The following is a 23,398-nucleotide window of genomic DNA, read 5'->3' on the forward strand; positions in this document are numbered from 1 at the left end:
CGGGGCTCGAATAATTTACGCGTCGATCAGTAAATCTCGCATAATTGCCCTACGATTTGCCGGCGACTTCGATAATTGCCGTTGCAAGCGATAGAGGCCGAGCGAGAGGTTTCTCGAGCGTTATCGATAAATCACGACGGCAGAATATATCCAGTCCGTAAACTTCCTCCCGTATCGAAGCACCGTTAGAAACGCTCCGATTGGTCGACACGACGTGGCTTCCTCTTCTCCAAGCCTTCGTAGCCTCGCGACCTTGAGTCTAGGAAACGTTCGCACACCATCACCCTCTTCGGGTTCCGCTTCACTCCTTCCCTCGTCTACTTCTGAAGTCTTGAATTAGATCCGTCTAGAGCGGCCGCGACTTCCGCCAACGTCACGTCGCCGTCGTATAGAATGCCACGGCACTTGCCCGCTGACGAACTGGTTATAAGGTGACGAACAAAACGAGAAAAGACAAATGGTGTCTCGCTTCTTTTAAATCTCGATGAAACCTAAACGCCTGCTCTACTTAAGCTATCGATTAATCCTTCCAGCTGTCGCTTCAGTGTTCTTAATTATGTAATAAGTCGGTGTGTTTGGACTTACATGAAATTAGAACTGACCATTCGACCATTGATCCTCGCAAGCTCTAGTATTCGAGATGTCGGTTTTTCATCGTAAATCTTTTTTGTGTTTTTGTATAACACTTTGTGTCATGTCAACTTTCGTATATCTTCAAAACTGTCATAGAACAAAAAAGATGTTATAGAGAAAACTATTCTTTAAAGAATCTGATTCAATCATGTAACGTTATTAAATCCATAAACTTATGTCATTAAATTAAAATACGGCTTATTGTCTCGGAACTTAAAATGGAACAAGCACAGAATATGAGAGTGATTCTACTCAATGACAGCTAATTTTGATAATGAAAAGCAGCGGTCATTGTCCGATTTCTGCCATTGAACTTCACTAATATCTTGTTTATGTATTATTCAGGATCTGTCACTTTCTTCCTCTCGCTGATCTCTCGAGATCTCTTGACAGAACGCGTGCGGGAGGAGAACGCCGTTTCCCAGACGTGCTAAACTGGACAGTAATAAATTCGGCAGAAACTCCGGACGACGCTAATCCGTGTGCGGATCGTGTGAACAGATTTGTTTGAGATCACTTTCGAAATAGTATGCGAATTATGGTGCAACGGAATGTGGAGTAAGCGATTAGCATTTTCGCTTGCGATATATTTTTGATTACGCAATAAATATGAATCAGCGAACGGTACTTTTCGAGAATGTGAATGAATTATTTCGAAATCTTTATTTGAAATGTCAGAGATTATTATCTTGAGTTAATGGAACATTGTATAGATTAATTAGGAAATTATTTAAAAGAGGAGAGGAAAGAAGGATCGAAAATCTATACATCTGTAGTTAATTAGGACTATTTTTATATGGCTACATATATTATGCTTTCATTTTTTCGTATATTTACATCACGATTTAATCTCTTTGTTTCTTTTTAAGTTATATTAAAAAATCGAAACGTAACTGACGTTTGTTTTAACTCATTTCTATTGATAAATTAATTTATTGTGTATATGAATGGTTAATTCGTTAATTGAAGATCTTCATCTCGAACGGTTGTTCGATCGTTTGTTTGTCGACACGTCGCATTCGATTTCTTAATCCACTGAACATAAAACAATTCATCCGACAAGTGCTTGATGAATGAAAGCTAATGAAGGTTGCGAACGTAGCTATTCAAGATATCTCGGACGTATACTAGAACCTTGGGAACCTGTTCCATCGGGCGCATCGCGCATCTAACGGATTGCCAGGCACGCTGGTTGCTATTCTTGATAAATTATCTTACTTCCATCGATATTGATCCGATACTTTGCGATTTTGCGCAAGAAATTTAATTAGTATTTTACCAGGTTGATCGATATCTACACGGCAACGTGTTAATTTAACCATAAAAGTCGTGAATTTCCCTACGCGCGCGATAATGATAGTCATTGGCCTCCGAGCGATTTAAATGCCTTGATACGATTGCCACTTGTGGCTCTAAATTTCAAATGTCTTGCGTCATTGACAAGATAATGTTGATACGCGTGTAAAGCTATCTTTTTCAGATCGCAAAACGATCGATAGAATCGACCGATAATTGTACGGATTTCTAAACGGTAAGAGCCGATGTAATTGAGCCAATCAATAATTTCGCTACAGACGGAAAAAATGTCGTTTGGTGCGTTAAGTAATTTAAGGGACCAAACGTCTTGGTTGCGAGATTCGGTTGCGAGGTAGAACCTGTTAGCACGTGTCTGACTTCGAGTAGAATTAGACCTTACACAAATACTTCAACTGTTCCTTCGCTTTGCTTCGCCATTATGTAAGCGAATCACGAAGTACGGATGGAACTTCGTTTGGTAACCGTGTGCGATTAACGAAGCAGAAAAGTGATTGAAGGCACTATTGAGCCTCTAGGCACGTACTTCATATACGTACTGGATTCTCCTTGAATTAAGGAAGGCGGATATATATATCATTGCCAAAGCACGGATACATTTTCGCGGAAATGTGGGAATGTCAATGAGAAAAAGCTACTAACGGATTATCGGCAAATGCATTCGATGCAGACGCCTTTGGAATACTATTAATTTATCTTTGTCTTTGATGTAGATATCATAAACCGATGAAAAAAGTTTTCTCCGAGATTTTATTAATGAGAGCAAACATAATTTAGCTATAATTACTAGGGCATTGAAAATACATTTCTATTTTTCTTTAATTTTATAATTTGACTTTTATGTTTCCTTCATTTTTGCTTATGCAAAACGCAAGACGTATTTATTATTGGCTGACAGCGGACTATTTTTGAATTATGCATAATTGAATCGTTCGTTGACACTCTTGTCGTTAATCGATCTTGCTAATATCTTTCAAACCTCTAAAATCTTCCGGTTTTTACGTTTGACACTTTCAAGGAGACTTAATGAGTTTCGAACATTCAGCAGCTCTTTCATCGGTAGCCGGTCACTGTCCTCGAGAACTTTGCTAATATTTCGCACGCTGTATTTCTCTTCGACGTTTCATCACTGTAGAAACGATGTATGAGGTTTCTGATCGAAGCTCATTCATGCTGGTGAGCGAAGTGGAACGAAGGTTAGACATTTACCTCAATCTTTGTTGGTTACGCGGTTCAAGTGTGTTTCAATAGCGTGACGCAATACTTATAGATTTAGCGTGTTTCAGAAGAAAACATCATCTGTTTAATATAATAAATGCGTTGTAAAATGTGCGTTATAGATTGCAGATGGAAAGTTTTCTTTGGCGTTTGACTCGAAACGGTATGATGTTCTTTGCGTGAGGGACATTCTGATTACTCCCAATGACTTCGGACTTACATGTATACCTGCTCTTTATTGGACATCACCGTCAACTCATAAATTCACTTGTAAATGCAAATTTTGACAAACGCTCCAACGAAAAAATGCCGACAGCGAATTCTCGAATTCGAATTATTGAGATGATTATAATAGTGATAATCAGTTTTATTATCTTTATAACTGTGTACATTTTACACTGCGTTAACAAAAATATGTAACGTGTGATTTATGTGAGAAAATTTCTCTCTCTCTCTCTCTCTCTCTCTCTCTCTCGTAACTTAAAAAAACTGCATCCAATTATACTCGTTCAATATATACGTCGAAAGGTTTTAATAATTTAATACCTATGTGTTTAAAAAAGAATGGAACAATAAACACATGATTTTCTGTTACTTATCTATTACTGTTCACGAAAAAAATAATGGCTTTTATAAAACTTATGAGAACTCTTGAGCGACGTCGTCGCTCCCCCCCTTTGTCATGGGGATATTCAAGCATCAAATTCTAGATCATAAATTGAACGCTGATAAGAAATTGTGTTAATTTGTTAATTCTCATTACACCGATGGCGAAAATTTTTTATAGATGAAGGACTCGATAAACGTTTCGCTTTTCAACTTTCGTAATATTCGACTCGGACACGGTTTCGTGCTGGCGATTTTGCTGGCTGCAATCGTATCTGCGTTATATTCGCCGCGTTTATCCCTGGCCGCAAACCACACAAGCGGTGCAATTAACGGAATCATTCGATATCGCATTATTTCTATTCATTCATTATTTATCAGTCGTTACTTATGTATTTCTTTCGCGCCGGTCTCTGTCTCGCCGGTCCCTCGTTATTTCACATTTAATTACGGCGATTCTCTCCCGGCCCGCAGGTGTACAAAAGCCTGGACATCGTTACCGCGAAGGTGACCCCGGCGGAAAGAAAGGCGGCGCCGCATCACATGCTGGACATCGTGGATCCGCTGACCAACTTCTCCGTAATCGACTTCAGGGACATGGCCCTGCCGATCGTAATCGTCACATCTCGTTTTCTTTTTCCGCGCTAACGGAGATTGCCGACGTTTAATGTGACAGCTATAATTACGCGACATTAAAGACTATATCATCGTTATAATCTCTTAAGAACTTGCGGATTATATCTTCTGATAAACTAGCGAAATATTTCGTAATTTGCGATAATAATGATTACCATAACAAGTTACATGCATAAATAATGCGATTTCTAGTGATTTATTTTTGCATCGCGTTTTGGATCTAATCTAATCAAACAAGGATTAGTTCATAACAGCTTAATTATAATGTTCTCTAAAAATTAAAAGAATGTTAAAAGAATACCGTGAACTGAAACTATCGTGAGTAGATAAAATCATCAGCTGGGCAAGTCATCTTTCTCAGGGCGTGTTAATGAAAAACGTACAAAGAAATGTTCAATGAATCACAGATGTCGAAAGTGATATTTTTTTTCTTCTGTTTCCCTTTCTGGTCGGCACGAGACGCTTATTGTTGTGTGTTAAGGTTTATAATTACGCGCCGGTTGGATATCTCGCGTGCGGTGAAACCATCACGACGGGTTCACAGCTCGCGAAATCGACTTCGTAAAATAAAGATCTTCGGACGAAGCCAATTGGAACGCCCTTGATCCTCGCGAAGACCTTGATACGATCATTAGCCACGGTCTCCCGCGCGGATCTCTCGCTCGGTCCTGTTCTCGTCTACGCTCTACACTCCGACCGTTCCTTTTCCTATCGATGTAGATAGACAACCTGCTGGCCAGAAGGAAACTGCCGATCGTCGTCGGTGGTACGAACTATTACATAGAATCACTGCTATGGGAGATCCTTATAACTGATCCGAAAGAACCGTCGGTCCAAGACGATTCAAGCGCGACCAATCCGAGCGCGTCGATCGAGAACAGATCGGACGATCGATATAATGTGCAAGTTGATCGGCTGAATGACGGCGACGATGACGATGATGAGACGGCGCCGAAGAGGTTGAAATTCGACGCGAGAATCTACGACGGCAGCAACGAGGAGCTTCACCGAAGACTGATGGAGGTCGATCCGGAGATGGCGTGCAAATTGCATCCCAACAACAGGCGGAAAGTCATAAGGTAAGATGCAAATTTGCGATCGTTGATACGCGAATGCTGATTGCTGTTGTTTAGACGAATACGCGCGCAGTGTAAATAAATTTATATATATATCATTGCAATGCGAGCGCGACATTTTTAATTACATTGAATATCAAATTAATTATAATCACGCGATTCCTAATGTGGAAAGTCATACATTTTACATTATAGCATTCTATAAACAGTTCGAAATCTGCATCATTCTTTTGACGGACGATGACATTCTACCTTAAGCCTAAAATTATATAACTAAGTATTTAAAACAGGATATATATATCGATGAATATCTGAAACGGAATTGATTACGAGTTTGCATCGTATAATTTTTGAATAATAAATATTATTTATATCATAATGTTATTTATATCATAGCGTGCATAAATGTCAAATTTCACTCGTATTCGTGACACCGAACAGTTAATTTACGATTAGTGTTTTACTGAAACGCGCTATGCGGCAAACTCCATCAGTGTTATTTGATATCCGGCAATCGTAATGTCACTTGTCGTATTACGTTTAATATTAAAAGAAACGGTCATTAATCAATCGGTCGGTATCCCTGGCATGAATATAGGTGTTAATTTAATTTGTTGAATTCATTAACATTTTCCACTTGCTTATCGTGCAAATAAGTCTCAAGGCGACGATCGTAAAGTCTTGAAAACGTTCCGAACTTATGAAATCCTGCTTCCTCATCGCGACTAATAAACTTTTGACCTATTTTCGGTGAGAGAATTAAGATACAGTTACACATCGTTTTTGCTCGAAATATATACATATATATATATATATATGCGTTGAATAATATGATAAATCGTGAAACTTTTACGAAGTACTCTCAGGTGCTACGGTCCGTGATGTTAGGAAAGTCTGTTCGAGAGATTGATAAAAATTCGGAAAGTAAGAGATAATGAAGAGTTAACAGCTGAATCGACCTTGCCTTTATGGCTGCCTCGTCGAATGTCTAATAGAGTTTTGAGTTTTCGTAGCTTAAGTTTTCTCTTACTAATTAGTAAGCGTTTTCTACTCAAAACTTTAATGCGGCACTTATAATTTGTTCGACGTTATCTGAATGAAATGTTCAGGGAAACGTTAAATGAAATTCCGTTCTATTTTTGGCGATTCCCGTATCGAATTGTCGGAATAGACTGGACTGAAAAAATGGCTTTGATACATGTATATGTATACATATATACAATAAGCGAGGCTGTGAAATAGCTAATGCCGCATGCTATTGTTCTCATAATTGAATAATTAATTAGATGGCTGATACGCCATGCAATGATGTTGTACATAACTTGAGTTTTACTATTCGCTAGCACTAACTTATGGTAATATGTTGATAACAAAAATTTCGTAGTATTTTCGTAGTATATTTAAAGTGTACATGTTTATTGTATAAACGAGATGCTTTCCTTATGTAAAGATCAGTTTGTGAAATTTAAAAGGACATCCTGGACATTCCAAGCACATTAAAAAAATAATTGAATTGTTTTTGTATCGACAGTGATAATCAGAATATTTCCCGAAATATTATTTTTTTTTTTAATCTTGGAAAAAGTAATAAGTAATCCAACGGTATCCAATTACCGGTGGAGAAAATTAAAAAAATTAAATGATAAAAATTAAAATTTTATATAAATGGAAATATTTTGCAAACTTACTCTAATTATCAATGTACTGCTTCGATAAATTCCGATTAACTGATAATCAATCAACCTACTTTGATAGGATAATTTTTATCATTTAGATCTCTCTTCTCCTTCTCTTTCCTACAAAATTTTGATTTATTCCCATTTATGTATGCCATCATCAGATAACGTCAATCATAGAAATGAAACGGATAATGTATCAAATTGTCTCGACTTCAACGTTTCATCCATCGCACCGCAGAGAGCTTAGGACATTATCTTGGTTAAGCAATCGACTGATAGCACGCATCGGCAAAATGTAAACGTGTCTCAACTGTAATCGTAAGTTAGTGTAGAGTCATTTATGAAATCTCTTCAATCACTCATCGTATACGTAATACAATATAGATAAGAATCGATGCATGTGCTGAAGAGAGAAAATAATCAGGAAATATTCGGTTCAAGTAGCGAACTTTTTATTATAATCTTATCTATTAATTTAATAAGATCAGCTTATATATTGTGTGCGATAAAGAGAAAGGGAATTTCTTTTAGTGTCATATATTATATAACACTTAAAGAGATACTGGAATTTAATTTCTTTTATTTTATTTAAAATATAATTTGAAATTACAATTCTTCTAATTTATTTGGGATTTTATTTAAAGTTTCTTATTGATTTTTTTAGGTTGCTTATCCGGAATTTAATTAAAAATTCTAATACCTACTTTTTAATTTTGGTTTAAAATTTATATTAAAATTATATTCTTCCCAAATTTAGAATTGAATTTTCCAGCTTACAATTGTAATTGCTTCAGTTTATTTGGAGTTAAAATTATTTTGAAATTATTATAGAATTATAACTTACTTTACCTGTGTGTTCAGTAGTAGGTTTAATTTAGACATTGTGAACAAAATATATCATGAATGCCATAATTATGAATGTAGTCTGATATGCAGAATATATTTTGCACACGATCACGTTTCTCATTCGAAACGTACATGAATTCGATGGAAAGAGTCCCAGTTCTCGCTGGAATTCGCCGTAGGTCCACCTGTTACTTTGCCGGAGTTTTTCGCAGAATCGCGGACGCTACATAAAGCTACGTTCACAATTCCAGCGATTTGCGGTTGCGTGCATCGATACAACGCGATGTGAATCCTAGAGTCTTCGCGAACCCACGTGTATCTACGCGATTGTCATTAATCAAACCAAGCAATTCTTTTTCCGTATAACCCGCCACGATAATTGAAACTATTTCATGTATCCCTCATGCTTGTGATTAATTATGATTAACGGTTTCTTGCGTACCACGCTGCGACTAACATCATCAATGAATGTCAAGGCGGTGGAGTGATGCATTTTCCTGCAGTCTCTCTGACCTGACTTTAGCTTCCGTAAGATTTGCGTGTCCAGCTCCCGCAGATCGTTCACAATCGTCGAGTTTCCTCGGCATGAATGCGACGTCGCCGTGCAAAATGATCGACAATGGCCAATTAGGGCAGGGTATAAGGCGGGGCAGAGCAAAGCAGAGCAGGCACGTCTTTTGGACAACTGTTACGCTTTCACAATATGGCCACCAACGCCAGCTGTACCTCGGAAGCAACCTTTTTCTTCCGCGATAGCTATCCCCGCGCACTTTCGTCTCATACGTGAAAAGACGTCGAACTCTATAGAATATTTTGTATCGGGTTGGGCTAGGTCGGGCAAGGACCACGCGTTGCCAGCTGTCGTACCTTTTTTTTCTTTATCCAGTCACCTTGCTCGACATAGACGTTTTAAATTGTGTTTACTCGCTGCGCTTTCCGAGCATATAGTAACAAGTGTTTACTTAGCCTAGCTTTCAGCCGTCACTTCTTTACATATGATCAATCGCGTCGTGTACTGATTTTATGATTGGATTTTATTATTGAGTAATATGATCTTCGTGCAGACTCCACCGTCAATCTTTATAATGTCATTCGTCATTCCACTTTTCCTTAAGGTTTTTTCGTGTCGGCAATGCAGCACTTCTCTCAATAGGTGTCTTCGAATCTGCAAATATTTTCCACTGCGTTTCAAGGCTTCTAATCTTGACATAATGCACTCAACTCAATATACCTATCTCGAGAATCCTTGAGGTAAAGTTTCAAGAGAATCTCATTCGCGTTCGCACATGATAATGATTTAAATCGTGTCAGGTTGACATAGCACGCATACGCATGTCATCGTATACGCTCCGTGCTTGGCACGCACAATACCGATGTCGATAAAACGTGCCCTTCCCATGAACACGAGGAACACCGGGTGTTTTCGTTCCTTTCTTCGACTTCTGCGACACGCCGATAATATTGTCTTCTTCGCTGTGTTGCGTAAACACACACGTGAATCACGTGGAGCGACTTGAGCTACGATTACTCGTTTTATCAAGCGTAAAAATTGCGAGCTATTGATATCGCGTGACAGGAATTTCGCGTGTGCCAGAGTCTCCTATTCCTTTCTTCTGGTCGAGTATTTTTGGCGCTTGCAATCGATCTTCTCTTATCGCAGATGTTAAAACGTTAACAATGTAGAAATTATACTTGTTGAAAATATATAGGATTTCTATCTGTAGCAGGAGAATTTTTAAATTATTATTTGGAAGTAATTGTAAATGATGAAACGTGAATTGATAAATGGGCAGGGACTACAGCAATTCAATACATTTGATAATGAGATAAATAAAAAGTTTTAAATACTAAATTATACATTTCTTAAATAATATTTTAATTGCAATTTTAATGGAACTCAATTTTTTTTAGAAAAACGAGAGAAATGTACATTTTTCTTTCTTATATTAACTATAATTGCCGCAGACAGAAAAGAAGTGACTGAATTAACAGTGCAGCCCGTAAATTGATATAGAACATTCCTAACATTGTACCTAAGCGTTCGGTTAGCGCGCTGTTCCCCCGACTTCTCCCCCTTAAATTCACCACCTTCCACAAAGTATCGATAACAGTACCCTTCTGTTTGTAACACCGTAGAAAGCGTTTCAATGTTACGCACTTCGAGGACACAGGCTTTCCTCATAAATCACAGGACAGTCGGGCGAAGTTGCGGTTACAAACCGAGTACGGATAGGAAGAGAGAATTTTCGCGAAGTAAAAGCTGTAAATCAGGCTTAATTTAGCAGGCGTATGGTCGGCACGGTTTCTCTGATCCGCATATACCAAGCCACGAAACCGCCGCCAAAGACTTTTCATAAGCTTGGTGGCGTAATTTAGTATCTCGTATGTTTCTATTATAAATATCTTTTTGTATTACATAATTACACAAAATAGTTGCAGAAATAAGTGAACGGTATTTATAGAAAGGAGATTAATCGGATAATATTTTGTTGCATCTTTGCATGCGTTATGGAAATAAGGTCTTCTATTAAGACGTTAAGTTAATTTATTCTGAAAAATAAAGTGCAAAGAGGCACGGCTTTATAACATACATCTTTCTTTCTCGAGTATATAATTATGCCTCGTAACGAATCCAAGCGTCAAGTTCTTATCCATGCGTCGACTTCTTATCAAAAAAGGCTTCGTGCACCCCAATCTGCTCCGAATAGTCTTATTTCATTTCTTGCTGAGTTTCTTCGCAAAAAGAATGGATGCGAGGACGAATGTGATTAAATAACGATACACGCCTCTTGTTACGTGTTAGCCACTTTCAGAGTGACGATGAGATTTATAACATATAGCACTCGGAGGAACATTAAATCACCAGGTACTTTGTACTCGACGTAAGGCAAATATGCGCGAGAGATATCTCGTTCTGATAATTGGCGTTTAAGAAAATATCTCGGGGGATAGCTGTCAGTCGTACGCGATCCAATTTTGCAATTCGCGTTTCTGAATTATTCCGCGGTCGTGGCGGCGGCGACGGCATCAGGATGTAAAATTTCTTTTCCGCTCGGCGCGCGCACGAAGTAACGGGAGGAAGAAAGAACGCAGCCGGTTCGCGATAATACTAATTTCACTGAATCAGCACTCGAGATAAACTGCTCGCGCGCGCGCAATGATTTATGACTGCTCCTAAACAAATTATGTAGATCGCGGTATTTGATTAGTGGCCAACGCGGAGTGCGATTCCATATAGGCTTCGCGTACGTGGCGCTGATAAAGCAACGCCTCTTCGCCTCTTTAACGTCTGAAATTTATTTGAAATCTGCAATGCTTGGCTTTTGTGTTTCGCGAGATCCCTTCGCGGTTATCTTCTTCTTTCGAATTCACCTGGTGTTCTACAATGACATCACGATCGATGTTATCTTGCGTGCACGCGGATGTAGTTTCATATTCTTAACTTATTGTGAACAGTTGCAACGTGGAGTATTTGAGAATGTCTATTGCTATAATTATCACAAAATATCTTCTAATTTTCAATGGTAAATATAAAGATTACTTAATATTTCTTTTATATGTTCAGTATCTATGCATAATTATTTCTCAGAATTTTTTTCGAAAATAATTGCTATATTTATTAAAGCAAAGTTTAACGCTCTTAGGGGCTCACTTTCTGATGTTAGAACGTAATTACGACAACTGTTCCACGTGAATATTTCAAAATTTACTATATTGGACGAGGAATAGCTGCAAATTATAGCGTACTTCGCGAAAATCTCCCAAAAGTTGTTCCACACTCCATTTTAATGAACACGGTTCTTCATCGCGCGATAGTGGTTTAAGAGGCGAGTAGTAAAGGGAATGTCGTGTCTTTATCGTGGCTGGTGTACCACCATTGACCCCGCCGCTTTAATAAAGCAGCGGGTTTTCGACTCGATCTGTCTGGACACGCCCAGTGATCCTTTCACGCTCCTTTTCCATCTCCCCCTTGCTCCCCGCCAGCCTATCTCTCTTTCTCTTTCTTCTTTTCATTCTCCCTCGATCTCCGGTTCGGCGCGCGCGAAACAAATTTCGATCATACTTCCACTTCGTCCAGGAGAAGATACCGCCGCCACGCAGCCGCCGGGGATCGGTGGATCCTCGGAACGCACGGAGTTCCGAAGTAATTAAACAGGTATAGTTTAGGTCGACTTTGCGAAAAAAAAGATTATACACTTCGCTTTAAACTCGTCGGCCGAAAAATTTCGTGCCACGGGTGGCTCGAGTATCCCTCGCATCATTAAAATATACAATTCCAATAAAAAAATAACCGGTAATAAATTAATATTACATTGAGTGCAAGAGTAATTATTCGTAAACACACATACAATTTAATTCTTATTGTCTGAATTGCTATTAGTATTTTAATAACTTAGTTTAATTTTTTTTTAAGTACATTAAGCTTGTCATGTTCTCTTCTCCCTCTTAATCTCTTTTAAGAATATTTTTTGTATAGGATCTTAAAGTAACACACGGAATATTTAAGCAACGCGCGTATTAAATATTATCTCAAATAACTATTTTTTCTAACATTCTTATCTTCTCTCTACATCATCTGTTTCACTACAAAGTTTTTTTCAGGAAATTTTATGCAAGTTCTCCAATCTTTTCGATATCTCCGAATCTTTTGCCATTTTCTTATAAGCAATACCGAAATGCACAAGTTTTCTCTCTGCGCTTTTTCACGATACAAATCTGCATCGAATATTTCACCGTTCTGTCGGCGATGCACTCAGAGTCACGACTAGGAGCCGTTGTAGTAAATAAAAAAAGGGGGAGGAACTGGACTCGCTTTGAAAGAGGAATAGAAGGTCCGAATTGTTCGAGGAACGCGAGGACGAAATATTCCGAGCGCGCGCCGCTGAGACAGAGACCTGCAATCACTGTTTGAATCTTTGCCAAGTGTCGCCGCCACTCTAATCCTCTGATGGCTCCTCACGGTCCAACCACCCCGACAGCTTCTTCGAGACTTCGGCCTGTCGTTAATAATCGAGTTAATGGATCGTACATCATTACATTAAGTTAAACACCCACAAATACGCTCCTGCCATATTCGGGTCAAACAGTATTCTTCGTCGATCATAATCGCTCACACATCGAGTCGTATCGCGAACTATTGTTTGCCTACCTTTGATCGTTTGGAAAATGAAGGGAATAACAAAGGTTATGACATAAGTCTTATTCAGGTGATCGTATCTTTCTTTTGCGAGAAAGATAGAAAGTATATTTTCACGTGAGATCGCTGAAATTGCACGATAGCTTGTTCCTTTTTTTTAATGCAAAAGAATAGAAGTACGCAAAGACGCCAGTTTATATCAATTCGGTTTAAGTTCAACATGCGAATGATCTTTTATGCTTCGATAAATCGATTCAGAAATATAAGAAAGATTGTATGGGGAAGACCGCATTTCAAGAAAATTGGTTTAACCTTCTTTTCTTGTGCAACCTGCACTTTCCATTGAATAGTAGACAAAAAATCTAGATTCATACGGCGTAATAATAATACGTAATATTATGAAATCGCGAAATTATTGGAAATAATTTATATTGCCGCCATAGTACGCCGATATCTGTTTCATCGGTAAAGATAGCTGTAATAGTCTTGCGATGTGAATTTCATCTGTTTTAACGATTTAGCATAACAATAATACTTTGTTGCGTTATCTCATTATCAGTGATATTGAATGCTTGCTAAAGCTTCATTCTTCTAAACTTTTGAAGATTGCACACGGATAAAGAATTCGCGTATGCGTAAAACGAGAGAAATTACACGAACTGTTAAGTGTAGCATCACTCGTGGGAAAATTATGCACGTGTATTTGTCGCATTTCATGAAAAATGCCATATAAGTTATTGCCGATGTAAATTATTATCGGGGCGATCGTAACAAGGCACGAGGAAAATGTAACATTAAGAAAGGTGGGTGGTACAACGAGCGACACGTGCGTACACGTATGACGCACAACGAACAGACTACTTAAAGCGCCTGTTCCGCAAGAAACACACACCATGGGGCCTCCCAGTGCTGCACCGTTACGTAACGTTCCGGTAGGGCGTGTTCTCACTGATAAATTCCATAACGATCCGAGTATGCGATAATTACGATTCGTGATCGAAAGATCAACTGCGGGGAACGACTCGTCGATCAAGCTCAAGCGGTCGAGAAAAGAAAATGGAATCCGGCAGAAAAAGTTGCGTTACCGAGTCGCATTAATTTAAGAAATATAGCTGGATCGATAATTTCGCGTCGACTTCTTAACGAAATTCCCGCACGATATCCGTATGCACCGATAGCGAGTCTCGAATGTAACAAAATACGCGATCGCATCTTGTAATTAAACTTCTGGATAGCTTGCAATATCATAAATTCATCAAAAAGAAAAAGCGAAATTGAGTGATATTATATTTTATGGTCACGAATTTCACTTTTTATAAAGTTCAATAGCTTGCAGAATTACGAATATTGCATCCTTTTTATCTTGTTCCTCTTTTGTTGCATTAATTTCTAATGACTTACATTGTGTTCTAACCTTATGCTTATTTTACATTTTATAAACTCAATCTAGGTTGGAAAGAAAAATTAAAGGGTATTATATTTAATTTCATTAGAACATTTGTTTTGTCCGAACTGTCGAATTGTTGAAAAGGGTTGATTTTTAATTGTACAAATATTTGTCAGACTGCCTTTAAATTGGATTTCCCCAGTGCCACCAAATTGAAAGAAAGTTAATTTTCTCATGACCTATTTTAACATCAAGGGACTTCGATCTGCCGAATATTGTATTACGGTTGCGGTTAAAAGATGATGAAATGTGATACAGCATGTTCAATATAAATACCATATGTTGGCCAGTTTCTTGTGGAGAACTCGAATAATTTGACATATATGTCAACGACACAGTTAAATATTTAATCATCGACGCTTATGTGTATAATAAATATTAAATACATCGGAAGATTATTGAAAAATTCAGATATCATTGCGTATATAACACTTAAATATTAGAGATCTAACCTTATTTAGGCCTTTTTATTGACTGAACATAATTATCGACTTCATAAATTCAAAGTATGCAAAAATAAGCCCTCTAAGCGGCGAGCGGTTTTTATCATAAATCTATGATTCTTATATATGCTCATTACGAGTTGCGTCAGCTCATTATTAAATGAAACCAAATAGTTTTCGGATAGTCATTTAACGCGAGTAAGCACGCGTAACAGCCGTGCACTCCACGACTGACACATAAAGCCGGACTTTCAAGTATCTCCAGTGAAATAATTCCAATAATTCCAGTTGGTCGACACGCGTTCTATTTCTGGTCCATTTAAATTCACCGTGACAGTTTAGTTATGCCTGTATCGCAGATCTATCAATTATGTAATTACATCGTGCAAACGGCACGTTATTCTACAGGCAAAGAATTTTGAAGGAGAAACGTGATTAAGGTGTTAGCCTTCAATATTTGAAAATTTATTCGTTTTAAATTACCAGACGTTATTGCCTGATTATTCGCGCTGTAGAATTTAGACATTTTATCGACCATCACAAATCTTTCCTATTTGCTCTACAAATATTCCAAGCAGTGTAACTTTTAAATAAGATTGCTATATTTAACCGAACATGAGCGAAAAATTACATAAAAGTATGGCAGTATGAAGAGAATGTTATTTAATTAAAAAAAATATAATCTCCGTATTAGAAATTATATGTACATTCTTATGGAATATTATTACGAGGAATGTTATTTCTCTTTAAAGATATTTCCGACGAAATATATGATATTCATGTCTTTCTGCCAGTCTCTTTATGTGACGGTAATCGCTGTCCATATATCATTCGGCGCAATTTATAAAACAACCGAGTGAATTTGCTTGTTAAGTAGACTTGACAAATAATGTGGCCAGAAAATTTATCCGTCCGTTTTACATATTTCGTGTAATCTTGCGGTCAGATGACAAATTGCCTGTCTGCTTGAATTTATTCGGCGCGTAATTTTTGATCCGTCTTCATTTCTTTTGAATTATGTTTGCGATAATGTAAACGTTACTTTTCGAGTAAGAAAAGTAAGAGGATTCCAGTCTTACTCTCTCTCTCTCTCTTTCTCAACGACTCCAAAAAAGTTTTTTAAAATCCTCACGATGTTCGTTTCACAAGGAGCATATTTTATAAATAACATAAATATGGTTTATCATAAATGCGATGTGAATGAACGTAAAGCAATTTTAATAAAGTTATCGAAATTAATCATTTCCATGTTTATTCAATCCGAAAAAGATGAATGACGAATCGAATGGTGGTTTGCTTACAGCCATTCACGAAATTCTATCGATCGCACGCTCTGTCATCGTACTCTTACATCGTCCTCCGTTACATTGTGTACTCTATCTTTATTACGTTTACCTTTACCCTTAAGCGTAATGGGATAACGAGTTTATTGCCGAGCGGCGGGATCGAGCCGATCGCCGCACACCGCGATAATGCATGTTGCCGGCGCGGTATACACCTTATTAGGCGTATTTTATCATCTTGCGCGCTGACTTTCACGCGTTTCATGCAGAAAAACAATTATTTCGCTATCGCGCGGCCGCGACTGTTTCCTACGCTCCGTATCTCGGCCGCGCCACCGAGTTTTACGTCGGTTCGGTTTATGCCCGATAAGTCTTCCCTCGATTCCCTTCCCATTTTTCCCACATCGCCTCTTCGCGCCGCGATATAGGGAGAAGAACGCTAAACACCTGTGTTCACACCAACGATGCCCGGTGCCTCCTAAGTGGATGTATCTACCTACCTCGAGAAAAGAGCGAGAGACCGGGATCTCTGCGAGTCTCCACGAGCACTAACTTGAGCGTTTATTAGCACCGAGGCCTAAATATGAACAGGTGGCCTGTACCTTGTTTGATTTCGAATTGCCGGTTGTCGATGTTAATAATTGGAAGTAGCTCGCACTGGAGGCGCGCGCGAGCGTTAATGCACTAATTAAAGAATTTCGTAGTATTTTGAATCGTTCGCGTAATTTTTAGAAAACTGATAACGAAGCGAATGCTCTGAAAAATTTCGCGGATTGATTATCGATAAAAATCTGCCGTTATTCTTAGAAAAAAAATAGACTAGACTTGTGACGTCAAAATTGATCTCTTACAAGAAATAGATAAATTTTGTTCAGTAACACAATCATAAACCATCTCATCTTGCGATTCTGATTGATTTACTAATCCTCTCCAAATTCTCCGTTTTCTCGCGCGAGCGAGACGCTCGCGGTTTGCCGAATTCCCGAGATGATGAGAATAGTCCTGGTTGCCGGCGCGGGAACGCCGACGACGGAAGCACCGTTAAACGACGGTACTATTATTGGAGCGCGGGTGGAATTACGTTACGCTTGTCTTTTATTAGCCGACGGTCGTAGCCTCGCCTTTGCCGCTTCTCGCGCGCTTCTTCCTACTTCAGTCCGTCGCGAGGCGAGACTCCTGCGGGATGACTAAAGTCTGCCCGCTCTCTTTGGCATCGTTCCAGGACTCTCCGCCGAGAGATAGATTTTACCCATGACTCCCCCTTTCTCCTTTTCTCTATCTCTTTCCCTCTATCTCGCTCTATTCGTCTATTTCTATCTCTCTGTGCCTAAAGCTCTCCAGTCTTGGCACAACCTTGGCCAAGCAGCAGGTACTGCTGTCATTGCCACTTGGAATGTACTATCTCGGCGAAGATCTTTGTTCGACGAAATGCCTGATTTTGTCTGCTTCTGAACTCTTTCTTTGAGTATAAAATAGCCTATCTTTTATATAATTCTTATTTATACTTGGAATCAATGCAATATTTTGAGAAAAACATATTTAATTATATTCGGCTCATGATCTGACTTTCTTGTATTTTTGAAAAATTAATGTAAAGCGCGTGCCTAATTACATGTCTATATTAAAAATATTATTTTTCAATAAATCAAAAACTTTCGGAATAGGTATTAGTTAATTGATGCATTCACTGTAACGGAGATTTCGATCGTGTTTCAACGTAGATCATACGAGATTTTCATCGCCGCCAGGATAATATCAGCATCATGTAATTATCGATAACTGGAACGTTGGCTGCAATAAAGTGCAAAGTGCTCGAGAACCATGCTTTTTTCGTAGTGTTGCAAATGTTAACCGTTGCAAAGCATAGATAGAAGGAAAGATGCTAATTTTATTACGTATTAACAAACATTTCAACACCAATAAGATATGAAATTAACTTTCTAAGAAAACTATACAATAATTATATTCTAGAAACTTTTATTTAGTTACATATTATAATAAAAATAAAGAAAAGAATAGGAAATTTAAAATTACTTGGACTGAGATAAAAATTCTTGAGTAAAAAATTATACAATAAGAAGTGTTTGAAGATGCATTGTACCTAATGCTTTTGTTAGTGTCATTAAACAGAGTTGTAATAAAAAATTTAATTTTTTTATTTTTATTATTGAATCATGTAACATTTAAAAGATTATGACAAGTGCAGTAAATGTATTGTTTGCCATAGCCGATATCAAATCTCTCTAAACGATACGCTTTCCTTTTTTGAAGCTTCTGTCAAACGTTTAGACCTTTAATCCTTTAATTATCGAAGCGCAAAGAGAAATCGCAAATAGTAGTAAGAATATTACTATCTACCACGCGTGTATATAGTCCTCGTGTACATATCTTATGGTCGGCACGGCGCGCGGTAGGATTTATGGCAACGGCTCGACTCGCTTACGAACGAAAATGCGAGTGGAAAGTGGTCTTTTGCCGCGCGGAACGACTCGTAAAATTCTAATCTCGCATTATCTCTTGGCAGCGTACGTTCTCCTTGCATATTTCGCGTTAACCGCATTATATCTCGCGCGGCGGCGGCGAGCACGATGGTGGCGGGTCGAGAAATCTAACGTAGGGGAAAGTACGACATAACGAATCGCGCGCACCGGGTGAACTGCTGCGGAGTCGTTCGCAGCGCGCGCCCGCGCGCCCGCTTGTCGGCATTCGGTATCGCTAGGATTTACGCTGACCTCATTCCACCGTCCTAAATACGTTGTGCAAAGTAAAACCGCGTTCGCGAGGCATAGACCACTCTAAACACGCTAGACGTGGGTCGGGAATCGGAGCGACGAGCGCAAACGCGAAGGAGTGGAACGGAGCCAGACCCGAGAGTGTCGTCGCGTCAATGATATGCACTATCGTGTCTCTTGATATGAATAAAATAAATAATAGATAATGGACCAAGCCACACGCGCGTGCCTTGCTCGATGGCATGCGAATATCTCGGTGACAACACGGATATTGTTTCAGACACGAACAATTGACACTCTATCCCTCGATAAATTGTGATAGTGTTGGAATTGGATCGACTGGAATTTTAACTGTCCCTCAGATACGCTCAGATGAACATCATGAAATTTGAATTTTCTCTTTTCTATTTTTAAATTTGCGGATTATCAAAAAAAGAGCATTTTAAATGCCAGAAATGGCAAATGTATCGATATACGAGAGTTGATTTTATTAGTTCGCGTTGCGCGTTTCAGATTGACGGTTTCCACTTGAGGTAACAAAGTAACCATCAAGATGTGGAATCGCGTCTCATGGGAGTGACGCGCCACGAAGGTGTCTTTAAAATTGTCTTGTCCCGGGAGAAAGTCGCCTTTTCCATTCGCCGCTCGCCGTCTTTTCCAATTCCCGTTGATTACGCGCCGCTGAGAATTGCACAATCGGTATCGGACGATTTGCGGTTCTCGGAGAAAAGAGGGAGACATAAGAAACGGAGAATCGAAGCTGCGATGCGGATCGGAATCGGAACGGGACCGTTCAGAGTATAGATACCTGTTTTTTCTTCCCGAGTTCTCTTCCCGCCAATATCTTTTAGCCAGACGATCATCTTTGGGTCTTAACGTCGGGATGTTGCATCCTAGCAGATTAGATATGCAGGTTTAATCAGGTTCAACAGGTTTAATCCGAAATTAAAAATGCGCTATCTCTGTTAATATCTCGACGTGTGTCAATTTAGAGCTCCGGCTCGGTGTTTAAGAAATGTGCTTGACATCTCTTTTTAAAACACTGTAAGATATTTTGTTTTAACGTCTCTTTGACATACAATTTTTTCTGAGAAGTTTGGACCACGCAATACTTGACGATAAAGTCACGAATGTATCGCGATACCGATATCTGCGATGTTTCGTAATGAATCGGCTTAATTAAAATGGAGATTGCTAAGTGAAGACCTCGTCAAATGTCTATCTTTATCCGAGTGACTTCACATTCAACAGATTAGGAATGTATTCGCTTCAATGATACGGCTGATGAACCGAACTAAGATTTCTGCGTTCCACCTCAACGTCGTACACGGAATTTCGTATTTGGCGAGGACTGTCTTCGAGAGTCATCGAGGCGTTCCGCACGATCGACAGGACGATTTCTGAGATCTGCCCTATAGCTTTTCGCTTCAGCGACTCTCGAGACTATAGCTATGCCGAATAATTGAATTGAGAACTGCAGCATCAGTCACAAGAGATTCAGTGCAATCCGCTGTTATGTAATTAAAATGGAAATGCTTAGGGCAATACATATATCGAGTAAAACTTACTAAAAAAAAAAAAAACAATTAATTTTTAACGAAATTTAGTATTTCCTCTTATACGTAACGCACTCTTCACACTCTTTAATTTTGAAATCTGATTTCTAAATAGAAACTTCCATTTAGGAACGCCAGTGTTTTAACCGCAAATGTTTTAGAATAATTAATGTCCCAATTAAAACTAGAATACTCGAATAATCTGTGTCATATCTCTTAAGTATAATTAAATGACTGGTAAAATAATATTATTGACTTTCATGGCTCAGAAAGGATGTATGAATATTAACAAAAGACAGGCTTGTTAATTATTCTATATTACGATAATTTTATACAATATTCATACTATTTCGCATAAAGCGGTATCATTAAGCGTGAAAAAGTATCAACGGTTATTCAATGGTTTCAAGATACCAGCGTGCGTCGTATGACACTATCATTTTATTATGTAACGAAAGAGCATTTACGAGAGTTACTATCTCGTTAATTATCGTAAAATACATTCATTGCATGTCAGAGAATATTTACGACTCTCTCAAACCCTGATGATACAAAATGTCGTAAAGTTGATTGGCATGAAAGACTCGTCCGCATTCGCGCTTTTCGAAGAAGCTACGACATTATTTTATAAGCTATGCCATTAAACGTGACGTAGCCCGTGACTGATAAGTGGGTGGGTGGACCCAATAATCGCGACGGCTTGATGAAAGCGTCGGATTAATTAACGCCGGAGATACTGTGCCGGATGTTTAGACGTTTAGGGCTTTGATTGCGAACCGGCGCGCTCGCTTCTCGTATAAATTCCAAGAATAGGATTAGCACACGCTTCGGATTCTCACACCCGGCAAGCGTCCGATCGCACGATCCACGTTTGAGACTTGTAATTAGCGAAACAACATTTTTATCGTCGTTATTTATTGCGTTTCTCGATGCTTCCTCAAATTGTAATTTCATTTTTGTGAGAAGTATATATATTATTCTTGATTCCATCAGCGTTTTGAACATTCCGAAAAAAAAAAAATCCGATCTCCAACGATCTCCGTTTCCTCAACGATAGCGGATTCCCGCGGGCGGTCGGATTTCGCCTACCATCAGACTATCAGAAACGCGCGACACGAAGTGCGACATTGCACTTGCATAACTTCGATCGTTTGGTTCCGCGTTTCCACACCACACGTCGCGAGGGAAGACGGCGCGATTCGAGAACAGCCGCAATTCACACGTGAGACTCTTTAACGCGTTGCTTCAACTCTTTTCATTGAAATTCTTTAGCAGATCTGCGTACTAATGCCGGGCGTGTATACGGTATGCAAACAGTGAGATGGAAGCGGCGAAGTGGCTGGAAAACTTTAAATTGTCTTGCGTGAAGGAACTCCGCGAGAAGATTTTTAATTGTCAGGAGAGCTCTTTACATAAACGTAAAGTTCCTTATATACACAACTGTATGTTTCGTGGAGATTCTTTAAAAAAACTTAAAAACTGTGTGTGTGTGTGTGTTTATTGCAAAATTGCCTTCTCTGGAAGAAGATTCTCAATATGATTCTGTACAAATTGGAGATTACAGAATCGAGAGTAGTTTTTATTTTTGACAAAAACTTTTACCATCGAGGATTGTTTTCAAGAATAAATGTTCATGTTTCAAATATTCATTTAATTCAAATTATCTTTTCACAGACCAGTGATGCATACATTTTTTAACGAATCGTATTCGGTGTGATTGAACACGAATTGATCGAACCATCAGATATAAGAAATATTTTTTTTATTATACATCAAAAATTAAAAATAGTAATTTTTTAAAAGTAATTTTTTAATAATTATGAAATATTATTTTCAATGAAATTAATTTCATTACAAAATCATGGATATTTATATATTATTTATCTGACGATCCTAACTGTTTCATTTAAACTCACGATAATCTGAGATAAAGCGATTTAAAAAATGATCTAAAGCGATAAAAAATGACCTAAAATCTATGAACTCTTTGAAAGAGCATCTGTCACATATCTTTGCCCTATAGCCTAACCTAGGCCAATATATTTCGCTCGATTGCCAGAGACGTTCGGTCGTTTACCTCGTCTGCGGCGCCGTTTCCTCCGGACAGAACGTTGCACCGCCCTGCGTCTAATTTTCATCTTTTTTCCCCCCTTTGTCCCCGCCTCTCGTCGGACTTGCTTAGAAGGAGGCGCTGACGACCGTCACGGAAATAGAAAGCGACACTCAGACCCGATATCGTCGACAAGTTCGCCCGTGTTGAAGCCAGTCTTTAGACACCTCTCCCGAGATCCGTTTACTCGGCGACGCCGGCGACGACCCAGTCACAGAATTAGGCGACCCTCGTCGTCGATCGGGGGAAGCCGGGACACGATCGTTAATTCTGGAGATAGCTTTGGCCAGGCTTATGGAGACTTTTGTTTCCATCACCGCTGCACCGGCCGGCTCGCGTCAATGCGTGTATTTATACATATACGGCACGGCGCGGCGACACTCGTCAGAGATTTGTCATGCCCTACCGCATGCACGTTTTCATTCAATCTTTCTTGCTCCTTTCGCAGATAGGATGCAGCTTGAGCGAGAGAAGAATCGCGCAACGCATTATGTTTGCATAAATAGTCGTATTTCTCACGACAACATTACAATCACATGCACGCATGAGCGATAACACGAGTCAAGATCGGAAGTCATAATTAGTTTGTGTCGCATATACGGGACCTCGGCATTTATCGAGACACCGAGATTCCTATAGAGACTGTTTAATGCATACTAGACGAGTGTTCGTTGTTAATTTG

At 38.9% G+C, this 23,398-nt stretch overlaps 1 protein-coding gene across 2 annotated transcripts in view; it reads left to right on the forward strand.

The window, feature by feature from the left end:
• The window catches only part of LOC112463749 (tRNA dimethylallyltransferase), a 70,026-nt gene that overhangs the window by 12,825 nt on the left and 33,803 nt on the right, over positions 1-23,398 (forward strand). For both annotated transcript variants that reach the window (XM_025030290.1, XM_025030288.1), the window contains exons 2-3: positions 4,246-4,383; positions 5,128-5,486. In XM_025030290.1, coding sequence (XP_024886058.1) covers positions 4,246-4,383; positions 5,128-5,486 — 497 coding nt within the window. The remainder of the gene's footprint in view (positions 1-4,245; positions 4,384-5,127; positions 5,487-23,398) is intronic.

This window comes from Temnothorax curvispinosus, unplaced genomic scaffold (genome assembly GCF_003070985.1).
Source record: "Temnothorax curvispinosus isolate PA1 unplaced genomic scaffold, ASM307098v1 QBEX01013620.1, whole genome shotgun sequence".
Classification (NCBI taxonomy): domain Eukaryota; kingdom Metazoa; phylum Arthropoda; class Insecta; order Hymenoptera; family Formicidae; genus Temnothorax; species Temnothorax curvispinosus.